The sequence below is a fragment of the Lonchura striata genome, chromosome 2, assembly GCF_050655825.1.
Source record: "Lonchura striata isolate lonStrDom1 chromosome 2, ASM5065582v1, whole genome shotgun sequence".
Taxonomy (NCBI): domain Eukaryota; kingdom Metazoa; phylum Chordata; class Aves; order Passeriformes; family Estrildidae; genus Lonchura; species Lonchura striata.
Genome location: NC_140704.1, coordinates 131,966,920 through 131,979,274, shown reverse-complemented (window position 1 = coordinate 131,979,274; position 12,355 = coordinate 131,966,920). Strand labels below are relative to the sequence as shown.

The window sequence follows — 12,355 nt, the reverse complement described above, 5'->3', positions numbered from 1 at the left end:
GACAGTCTGGATTGTCACAGAAATAAACAGTTTATCATAATTGTCTTATTTACAGAAATAAATATTTATCATTGTTGTCTCATTTCAGTTTTTAGAATGCATCATTTCACTGAATTAGTCACAAGAAAAAAGGTAATAAATGCACAGTCTTCCAGATTTTAGAATGGATAAAGTGGAAAAGATCCCACCAATAATAACAAACGTTATTACATCATAATTTCACCTGTAGACTGCAATATAAGTGTTACTGTAATGAAAGACAATATAACATTAACATTACTTGGAACCACAGCTTCTAGTTGTTATTGAGGACCCACCACAATGCCGCAAGAAAGCAGAGTTTATTTATTTTTTAGCATAAATTGCATTTATTTTTTGACCTCTGGTAAAAATTCTAAATAAAATACCTATAACCTATTAACCTATAATTAAATGTTTGTTTATATGTGCAGCTAATCCTGGTGAGAAAAAATACTCAGAATACTGGGAGAGCTGAGTGTAAGTGGTGGGAAGGTGGCTTTATCATAAGAATTATATCTCTTTTTGATAACATACAAAGAATCATTAATGTGTCATAGGTACAGCTGCATAGAATTAAGTGCCCTAAGAGCAAACCAAATAAATCCTCAGTCCTATGCTGCTGTATGTGTCAGTTTTTAAGACAAGCACTGTGTTCTCTGGGTAGTTGTGTTAGCTGTAATGACTTGCTTTCCTGATGACTTTATTCAAATTGGGTAAGTTTTTTTACAAAACTGTAGGAATTAATTACTTTCTGTCCTCAAAAGTAAGAGAACTGATGAACTTGTAAAATGTCATTCCCATAAAAAGTTCAGTAATCACCAGATTATAGGTAGTGCTGGAGTGAAACCAATTTGTGTTTCTTCCCCACAATCAAAGGCCTTTGGTCTTTTGAAATGGAACCTTATGCATAGAGGAATGACAAGATTTATGGAACGAGATGGGAAGGAAAGAAAGGAATTGTGACTGTATCTGAGATGCCAAGTGTCTTTAGTAGAGGGGTGTTCTAGGCTATGTAGGTTTCACACTACATACAAATTCATTAGCAGAACTTATTTCTTACAAATTTCTTATTTCTTACAAATTTCTTACGTATGTATTTATAAATGCTTACATTAATGCTATTTTAATGAAAATTATTATGCATGAAGAAACATGATGAGAAAATACTCAGAGTCCTACCTGAATTCAGGCTATGAGTCTAGCAGTCTTTGAAACATTAGTGGATTAATATTTCAGCCCCCAAAAATGCCAGTTTAACTACTTATTTCATTGGTTATAGTGTTATAACTGTTCAGTGTTTTCCCCTTATCTTGTTTTCTTCACCCAAAGGTTCTCTAGAGTCCTCAAGTCCTCTTGTATAAAAATGAGACATTCATTGAATGTGAACTAAGTGATTCATGCCACCCTGGTGGATTGGCTGAAGCAACCGGGTGAGTTAACAGGTGTATGAGTGGTTATAGTAGCTTGTCTTCCTTAATCATTCTTGGCTACATAAGTGTATCCTTACTAATTTTAGTTAATTGGTAAAGACTTAAGGGTTGTAAATTTTGAATTAATCTGATTCAGATTACAATTTGCAATTATCCACCCAGATGTGTAAAAGAAGTTTGGAAGTTTCTGAGCAATGGCGAATTTTTTTTTAGAATAGAGCGTATCTGTGTTCTCTTTATTCTAATTGCAGACAGGTTTAGGGTTTTTTTCTTCCTGATTTTACAGTGATATCACTTTATGGTGTCTAAAATTCTTTTTTAAAGTCTACTGGTGGGATTGCATCCACCGTTTTTTACTTCAAGATCACTTTCAAACACAAATATGGTTTGTATAGATCAGTTGTGGGAAGCTCTTTCCATGAAACAGAGTTGAAATCATTGCACAGATTTCTAAATTACAGGTAATGTATAAAATTGTACATTGAATGCATTAATTCCCATTGCCCCACCCCACTCCCCAACCCCAGCAAGGAGTGCACAGAAATACTGTTTCTATGGTAACTGTCTGCCAGGACAGAGTGCTGCCGACTGAAATCCTTCTTAGCAGGCAGAATAAATGCTTTAATGAGTACTTGAAACCCAATTTCAGACACTTCCATATTTAGGCACTTAAAAATTATGTTTACATTTTATTTTATGTTAATTGTACTTTACCCATGAATAAACTACCCTGGAACACTGCTGGATCATGTGCAGTCTCTTGGACACAAAGAATTTTGGGAAAAGGCTTCATTGTTTCCTACAATCAAGTTTTTCTTAAATCCAGCAATATCCCAGTAAGATACAAGGGATGCTTGGTTCATTAACTTCAATGTCCTGATTCTGCAGGAGTCCCGGGCATATAATTTTGTGTCCACATCAGGCTCATGAGATCTGAAGATGTCTTGGCTGGTTTCTTTTAAGGACAAACCCCTGGCAGATGACTACATTTATTTTTCTACTAAATGGAGTTTTATTATTTTAAATTTAGTCTGTACTCAGACACATAGGAAATTAGGACTTCATTGTAATATATTTGTGTTCCCTAAAATTAAAAAAAAAAAAATATTGTCCTCTCTCTGTAAATATGGGACTGATGCTTTCTTTGCTTCATCCTGCACCTGCACTGTGTCTTTTATTTCTAGGAGAAAAATGTTACATGCTCATTGTTTTGTATTAAGAATAATAATTTGGAATCTTTACTACCTTGCTTTTTTTTTTTAACATAGCAGGAAGTGTGTACAACAAGTTGGTTGGTAAATATCAATTAATGTTAAATAAGGCTCCCTTCAGTCAATGTAAGTAGGAATAAATTGAAGTCTTAATCAGAAAGCGTTTTTTTCCATTAAAATCTTAAATGGGATCTATTTTACCATTCACAAAAGTATTGTTTATTTTAGATATTTTCTTGAATAGTGTGTCAGTGCTACTTCACACTATGTAAAATAAAACACTGTGGGTCTTCTCTTTGCTGATGCATTTTATATTTTTATGGTTCAAATAAAAACATTTGGAGTCCTTTTCTCCTCTATACTTTAGAGGAGAAGAATATTCTCAAAGAAGATCTAAATAAGGGTGATGTTATGCAGTGGTCTTGCATATGGAACACACTAATAGAACATTTCACATATAACAAAAAAAAAAGAAGTGAAAAGTTGGTATTTACCAGGGACTAGCATTGTTGCGATAAGCTCTGGAGTTTCCAAGAAATCCACTTTATGTGTTTGGAATGCCTTGCTGTAACTCACTTGAAGGTGGCTAAATAATTGTAAAAAAGAAAAATGTAATAGGTTTTTAAATGGGCCTAATTTTTAAATGAACATAAGAAATTTCACAATTATTGCTCTACAAAGATTCTGTGCTTCAATACTTACAGTGATAGTGGGAGAGAAGACCAGATAAGCTATGAAGTGTCTGCATGTTATACTAAACACAGGTTTTCTTCGTGCAGCTCACTGTCAGTCTGATGATCATCTCTTGGTTGTGAGCTAGTACAGTGTTGACATGTGTTCCTGAGTCTTTGTGATAGGAAACCCAGTAAAACTGGGGTTTTGTTTGAAAGGAAAGCAGCAAACCTGTTCTCCATTTCCCTAAGAACAGGTTCTTGCTACAGATTTCGGCTCACAGGTTTGATGTATTCGAGTGTTTTAACAAATGTAGATAAGGACAATCCTTTTGTCTCTACTCAGTTCCTTAGTCTTCTGCCTGCTGGAGGCTGGAATTCAGCTGGTAGGATGTTTAATAATTTCTATTTTGGGCCCAAAAGAGACTCTCTGGGAGTCTGTCGGATGGGTTCCTATGGTGTGGATTGGGAAGTTTTGGGAGAGCTCCCCATAACTCCTGAAGTGTGCTGCAGGCTGGCACATCTTCTGTTTCAATAATTGTGTCTTTTTGTTTCTTCCTTATGAAGCTGGTGATATTTTTGGATTCCTGGTTTTCTGTCTTTGATGAACTAATATCCACCTAATACTATATCTTTATGTACTCACTTCCGAACTTCTTCTGTTTTGAATAATCACTGTTGTCTTTCTGGCATTTTCATTTATGTTTCAGTATATTCAAGTCTTTAGCAACTAAAGCATTGTTCTGAAGTATTAATTGTGATATATTTAGCAAAAATCAGTTAGCAGTATTTAAAGTAATTTGTACTGTCTTTCTACATAATTGATTTCTAACCTTCATTGCCAAAAAAAAAAAAAAAAAAAGAACACCACCAAAGTCCTGACACTTACCTATTCCAGGAAATACTAAAATTTCACAATAGAACTAATTTAATGAAACAAAACAAAATTACTGGACGTATACAGTTCATTCCTAACTGCTTATCAGTAGGAACAAATGCAGTGATTTTTGAAAAAAAAAACCCCACAGAACAAAACAAGAAAATCAAATCCGATACCAACCCAATTAATAAACTTAACAAATGAGTGATCATAGTGATCATATACTTCAAATTATCTGAGCTTTTAAAAATAAAACTCCTTGTATATTGATTTTTATTAATTAATATTTTTATGAAACTAGTTTTTCATATTGATCCAATAGTGTAATTTATCTAAACAAATACTAAACAGAAAATTAATCAAACAGCTGTTCAGGGAAGATAATCTAATAAGTAGAAGTTATCCTTTTGTATGAGAGATGCATCCAAGTGTCATAGAATTTAAGTGCTTTGAAAGCTAATGGAGTAAATTAAATATACATATTATGGAGTGAAAAGCCATATGGGCTGATACCTGCTGCAGATATGCTTTTAAAATAATATTTTGCATACTAGTTATTTGTTCTTAAGTTATTCAAGTAACAATTTCTCAGCAGTGAAAAATGACCCACAGAATATCTGTTGATCCTCTACACAGGATCATCCTGTTTATTATCCTGAGCATAAAAGCTTTATAGTGTGTAGGGTACTTATTTACTTGGGTACTCAAATTGGTGTTTAGATAAGTAGCACAGAAAATATATATACAGATTTTTCCGTGTGCCCAAATGTGAGACTGCTGACCTCACTAATGCTGTGTTTGAAAACTGGTCTCAGTTTATGCTTCGTAATGTAGTCAGCAATGTTTTATGATTTATTGGTTTTCTGGTGCTGTATGTGAAAGTGCATGGTAAAATGGCAAAAATATCAAAAGCTGTTGGATAAAACAAGTCACTATTAATTATAGCTACCACAAAACCCATCTGTTAGGTGGCATTGCAGACTTAACAAATGCCTGTAAAAATGGGAAAGAAAAGAACTTTCTGCCACCATTTGTTAACTTGCATTCTGAAGTTATGTCACCTCTCCCCCCTGACAAGTCTGCAATCACTGCAGTGTTTTGCTGGATGTTCATTTCTGGGAGTAGGCTGGGAGGACATCTCATTGGGGTTTTTTTTCCATCTCTTGGCCAACAAGAGAATTTTATTTTCCTCATCAGTCTGCCTTTACAAATGAACCACTGCAGAAAGATTACACTCCTTCCAGCTTAATTTTTCTGGTCTATGTGAACACTACTGGTAAAATCCTAAATGTGATAATATCATAGCAACAAGAGTCGTAAATTAGGGATATGACAGGCACTCTTTGAAGCACTTGACTAGATGGGAAGATTCTGTATTGTGTACACATTACAAAAATATATTTTTCATAATGGTCTATAGTATGTATGATAGTACATACTCCACTATGTTAAATTCAGAAATCAAGTACAGTGGTAAGCCACTAAAACTTATTCTTAACCCAGCTCTAATGTTTTATTAATTCTAAAAGGAGCAAATCAGAAACATAGTTTCATTGAAAATTTTGATGTTTAATTTTTCCAATTCTTTATTATGAACTAAAATTTTACAGTGATAGCCTAAAGGGAAGATTCTGAAAGCTTCCAAGCAGAGAACTGGAAAATAAGTTGATAAGTTGCTCCTTTTCCAGGTAAGCATAAATGAAGGATGACAAGTGACTTTTCCAGTAAAGATAGTCAGCCTGGGAGCTTCCAGAAGTAATGAAGACCTGAAGAGCTAACAAGCCTAAAAAGATTGTTTAGCATCTTTGGGATGTACAGTTATTTTATGAAAGTACCTAAAATCTGCACATTCTCGTATCTCTTTCTAGTCCTAGGTGTCTTTAAAAAGCTCTGTCTTAACACACACACGTAACCCACTACGAAAAGTGTCACAGGTTCTCCCTTCATAAATAATCTGAGTTATTAAAGAAAAAAGACCACATTTCTTCCTTCAGCTCAAGGACAATAACCCTGTACTTACTGCAAGCAGCCACCTTGAGCAGAAGCAGATTCCAGGTACTGCTTCAGAGCAAGATGGAATTCCACTTTTTCTTCTGAACGATCTGCTGCTGAACGATCATAATGTGTTGATACAAAACCATGACAATATTACTGCCACGGCTTCCCTCCTAATTCCATGATAGACTCAGAAAAGTCTATAATGAAACAATAAAACACACCATCATAATAACAACAATAAAACCACAATCATAAAATAAAACCCACAGAAGTTCCCTTGAAGTTTGCAGTCCCTGTTTTATTCTTCTAGAGTGGAGAAGTAGAAATGCTCAAGCAGGGCTTTTGTGTCTAGGCATGAGCGTCCACTTCAGACCATTGTTCTAACTCTGGAGGAGAGAGTCTTTTCAGGAGAGGGCAAAGCAAAGGTTGGTCTTTGAGATGTTCAGTAATAAAGTCAGTGTGTTTCCTTGGATGAATCTGTATGCCAGCAGCTGTGAGGTTTGGGATAAGAGCGTATCCCCACAACCTGCACTGGATGCATTGTTGCTTTTATTAAGGTGCTTTCCTAGTTTTTATCTTTTGGAGCCCTGACCCTCACCTGACTGAGATGCCTAAGATAGTCCACATTAAGTGATGAATAGAGAAGGGGTTCTCCATCCATAATTCTGCAGGAAAATGAACAGTCTTTATAAACAGGACTATGGAAACAGTCAGCAGTGCAGAAGACCTATTTATCCTGAATTATTATAATTATCATTTAGGTCTTTCAAGTAGTTTATTTATGGATTAATCTATTGAAGTTTGTCAAACTTACTAATGGAATATTTAAAGCAACACTATGTGCTTCTTAATGAGTATGACTTAATTTCTTGTACAGTTTTTTTTTTACTTTTTTCAGCCTTGATTAAGAATACTGTTATATCATGGATTATAAGCAGTCTGTGTAGCAATATTGCATAATCTCATTTAAAAAAATCGAATGCAGCTCCTGTGATTAAATAATTTATTCATGTATATTTGATTTGCATTTTGTTAGGTTCAAATGAATGAATGTTAGGTTCATGAATTTAGAAATGCTAGTATATCAATATTTGGAAATAAACTTGTTAAACAGTAAATTTATTTCTGGTCACAATTTTAGTTTTGTAGGTTGTAATGAGCACGAGGTACTCTTCCATTTTTCTTCACAGGATTTCCTATAGCAGTTTTGGGAGGGAGGGAGGTTGTACAACAATGGGTAAAGCATGCTTGCAGCATTTGGAGCAGAGAAGCTACCACCCCATAAACATTGCTACCAAATTTTATAAATCTTATTAATGACACATTATTATCCCTTTGTGTGTTAGGTTTTTGGCTCACTCTATCCTTTAAAAACAACACAAAAAGTTAATATAAAGGTTTTACCCACATATTCTAAATTTTGTTCTGTTGCCTTTTGTGCAGTATATTCTGCTAAATAAATGGATTCTTATCACTGGAAAAAGTGAGGATAAAGATTTTTTAAATTATTTTTTAACAAAAGAGACCAGGTGTAGTCTCAATGCCTGATGTTTAAAAGAAAATGTCATAATCATTATCTTGAACAGTACTTACAGATATTGCATTTTCTTCCAAAACTTCCTCTTCAAGTGGCTCAAGCTTTAGGTCCTTTGAGGCAATTGAAAAGAAAATAGAAATTGTAAAAAGAGTCAATACTACAGCTATATTACTCTCTTACATTTTTTAACAAAATATTCAATAATTAGATTCTGTTCTACCTCAAGAACTTAAATATCTTCTCTATTAGTTCTAGGTCAAACACAAGTTTTACAAGATCCTGGATGCCTCAGTGGTTAATTCCAGCCCAGGCTGTCTTGTAAAGTTTTATTTATAGTGCTTGGCAGGTGATTTTTCATTTTAACAAATCTGCCTGTTCCCAAATGTATGTTGGATTTAATTGAGAAAAGGCAGACATCCTCTCAAATTGTCTCATGGACTGTGGAGATGAGCAAGAATGGCAATTTGAAATGGACTATAAGCTACTATTGTGCAATCATAAAACTTTACTCAGAAGAAACTTCCCTGCAGGAAGTCTGTGGTTGCAAGAGGCTGTTTTCTACCATTGAAAGAGATGTGCATGGTGGTCCAAGTCAGGTTTCTGAACTGCTGCCCTTGCTGTGAGACTGGGCTGGGTGGCAGCAAAGAGATGTGTCTGTGAGTGGACCTGGTCCCAAACTGGATGTGCACTTCAGGAATCAGTGATTCACACAAACACCAACCAGTAGCACACACAGAATAATTCTTTACTTGCCAGGCACATGCAGTACCTCCTAACCCAGTGCCATTATGATATTCTGAAAAATACCCATATGCCTGAGACAAAAAAGCAGATTGATTTGCAATAAGCAGCTGGAGCAAGACATGCTCTGTTTGTGGTGCTTCACGTCTCACTGAACACAGATCTTGTGCAACAAAGATAAAAATCTTCTTCCACTCCCAGCGTGGGTGAGGATTAGTTAACCCCAGGTAGCAGCTGTTCTGCCAGCACAGATGCTGTACTTGCTGAAAAGCCAACAAGAGATGTGCAGGTAGAATTCAAATGAGCAGAGGACCTCCACCAGCAGCAGGTGGCAGAGCAAGGCAGGAATGAAGTATTCAGAAGCTGCTGGGTAGTTAAAGTCATGAAATGTGTGTGGGAAGGGAAAGACATCCAGCTTTATTGTCAGTGCAGACACTTTGGATAAAAAAACTGAGGGAAAAATGTGTATTCCTGAAGTGAAAGTTCACTTTCACTGCCATTTTTTCCCTCAGGAAACATGGAAAATGAGAGGAAAGGAAGGACTCCAGGAAGTGCTGCAAAGTTTCTCTAAACATAGCAAGAAAATAATTGTTTTCTTTGCCAGTATATGTAAACAAAGCCTGGAAATAAAAATGGATGCAGCTCAGAGGCTTTAAAATGCCTTTGCAATCATACGCCACCTCAGCTGAGAAGTGGTGGCTTCTGAAACTGCTTTTTAGCATGATTGTGCAATCCTTTTTATCCTGTTTTGGGGCAAAGACAAAAAGAGGGGTTTTTGTAAAGACAGCTGGTATTTAATGCCTCTCAAAGTCAGGTATGTCTGTGAGATACAAATTCAAGCAGATGCAAAGTTAAACAAAGGTGAATATAGATATGTTATCTACTGGAAAAATTAGACTTCTGTAATTGCTATGTTTTATTAATCAAGTTTTATATTGACAAGGAGGTAATTATGGGCGGTCTATGCCCTTCCACTGTCTCCCTTTGGCACAGAGCCCCTTTTCAGACTCAGGTTCTCTGTCATTTGTCTGTAGGAAATTTGATCATTTTATAATGTCCTTATGGTAAGTTTATTTACCACAAAATGTTTGGCTGCTTTCTGTAACATTTGCACTGCATTATTAGTGAATGCCAGGTTTGTTTCTTCTTAAAGTAACATTCTTTTCAATGTTTTCTTTTGGCATCAGTCCATGTCAGGTGGCAACTGTGGCAGGGCAGTGAGCTGCTGTTTTCAAAGCTGAGTGGGGAGTAAAGCCAGACTTACCTTTCATGGTGGACTTTGACATTTCAAAATCCAATTTATATCTATTCAGAAAAAGATCAAGTTGCTACTAAAATGTCATTAATGTGGCAACTGCTGTGTAATTGCCTTTCCCATGCAGAAATGGCCTCCAGGAGGAAGCGCTTGGACAGAGGGTATTCCCTGGCCAGAGCTTCCTGCACTGAGCAGACCACGAGGAGTGCGGAGCACAGCAAGGAGCAGGGTGAGAAGCTGACAGAAGTCATGGACAGTGCCACAAGGAATGGCCAAACTTCACAGCTGGTTAAGGAGAAGTGATGTGAGAGACTGTCAGACTGCAGGGATAACCAAAGGGAACACTGGGCTCCTTTTGGAGCAAGGCCAGGAGTGTTGGGGGTGGCCATATTCATCTAATCAGTATTAAGGATGAGATAACAGAAACACCAAACTGGGACCGAAGAGGAAAGGTAATTGGGAACATTTTTTTCATTTGGGAGGGAGGAACAGCAGAGAAAGGTCAGTGCACTTCTCTTGCTGAGACCTGTGCCAAGTCACCACCATTTATTGTTTTTTGGTTGTTTTTTTGTTTTGTTTTGTTTTTTTTTTGTTAAATCCCTTACTTAACTCTTTTCTGTGTGTGTAACTTGCTACTGAACTCAAGCTGGACTAGTGGTTGAGTAACAGGAGACATTTTTCTGCCTTGACCCAAGGTCTGAGCCAGTGCCTGGGAAAGGGGTATGGATCCAGCCACAAATACTAGATAATAATCATCATGGGGGAATATCCCAATCAGCTAGAAAGAAAGAATAAGATCAGGCTGTTTCATGTCCCTGTGAGTGCTGCCTGTGTGTGGGCTGGTGAAGAGACCCAAGCCAACATCTTTGCAGTACAGTCAAAGCCTCACTGCTAGTGAGCACTGACCTGTGGGGAGGAACAGCATCAGCTGCAGTGGGACTGGAGCTACTCCTGGGTCTGAGAGCACTTCAACCCAAAACCTCACCTCTAGGGGACAAGGAGGAAGAAACACCCTGGGTCTCAAAATCCACTGAATTCAGCCACTCCCTTAGTACATATGTGAAATTGTCTGTCTGTCCTTAAAAAGGGGAAAAATAATCCTGAGAACAACTCAGGAGTTTATAGCCTTGCTCTCCCTATGTTGTTTTTTCTTCTCAAACAAACAAACAAAAAAGAAAAAGAAATCATCACACACAGACAACTTTTGAACATCAGAATAGAAATCAAGTCTGAATAATAATGAAGAATAATAGATGTTTTCTGTACTGACAGATGTGGCTCAGGATTTTAGAAGCACTGGGAAGCCCTGGCATTGTTGATCAGATGGATGATTTGTCAGACTCCTGGAGGGCTCTGTGGGAACTACACAGGTGATTTCTGGGCTCTGGGGGCTGCTGCAGCCAGCTCCCAAAAACATTTTCATCAGACTTTGTTTGAACTGTACTGACAAGAAAAGTGGTTTAATCTTTACAAATTAGTATTGTCTGATGGGAAAAGAGGAAACAAAACTTTCTGTCAAGCTTTTATGGGAAGGTTTAGAGAGGAAGAAGAAAAGATCAGATCATAAAAGGGGGAGGTTGTAGCATGCTCCCCCAAACAAGCACTACTGAATACATTAGCATACTCCAGACATAGAATAATACAATTTTTCACATCTTTATGAAAAGTTCAATCTGTGGTGATGGGAGGGGGAAAGGGAAGCATGGAAAAACAATGTCATGAATAGGAAAGAGGAAGGTGGAAGAAAAATGTAGGCATTTAATAAGTGTTAGCTCTCTTAGGTAAAATTGCAACTGGGGCATTGAAAACATTTGTGGTTTAAGGATTGCTTTACTGACAGTGAAAGAAGAAACAGGTGAAAAAGCCCACACACCTTCTTTTCCAGTCTATCAATTAGCTTCTGGAGTCTGTTTATCTGGATTACCCATTGGCTGTCTTCCTCAATCCAACCTTTGAAAAACATAAAAGATAAACTTTACAAAATGTTGCTAAGTTGCTGGTAGATTGTGTATTCCTGTATTAAAAAAAAAAAATTACCCTGCAAATTTGTTGGCTTTTCAAAGCCTGCTGCAACTAGTTCAATATTCATTTAGGTGAAACTACAGGAAAGCATGATTTGACTCTATGAATGATTTTTTTCTGTTTAAGATACAATAAAAATCCAATACACAATGAAAACTACATTCTAGATTAATGCAAATGCTTTTGAAATCATGCTGGTAATGGAAGAAAGTTTTGCATCCCCACTGCAGGTATATTCCTGCCTGTGTAGTGACCTGATCATAGAATCATAGAATGGTTTGTGTTGGAAGGGTCTATTAAGGTCGTTGAATTTCAACTCTCCTGCCACGGGCAGGGAACCTTCCACTAGATCAGATTGCTCAGTGCCCCATGCAACCCAATCTGGTGTCATACAGCAAGGGTGGAGCTAGACAATTCTGTTCTAGACAGGCACAAACATCAGGGCTATGAAGGTGCTGAAGGGTCTTGAGGGGAAGCCCTACGAGGAGCAGCTGAGGTCATTTAGCTCGTTCAGTTTGGAGGAGACTGAAGGGAGACCTCACTGCAGTCTGCAAATGCCTGTGAGGGGAAGAAGAGACATGGGTACCCA

At 37.0% G+C, this 12,355-nt stretch overlaps 1 protein-coding gene across 1 annotated transcript in view; it reads right to left on the bottom strand.

Moving 5' to 3' along the window:
• Positions 1-6,311: 6,311 nt before the first annotated feature.
• NECAB1 (N-terminal EF-hand calcium binding protein 1) overlaps positions 6,312-12,355 on the bottom strand; it is a 51,347-nt gene continuing 45,303 nt past the window's right edge. The window contains 3 exon segments of the mRNA XM_085572324.1: positions 6,312-6,408; positions 7,805-7,858; positions 11,618-11,694. Coding sequence (XP_085428450.1) covers positions 6,382-6,408; positions 7,805-7,858; positions 11,618-11,694 — 158 coding nt within the window. The 3' untranslated portion in view covers positions 6,312-6,381.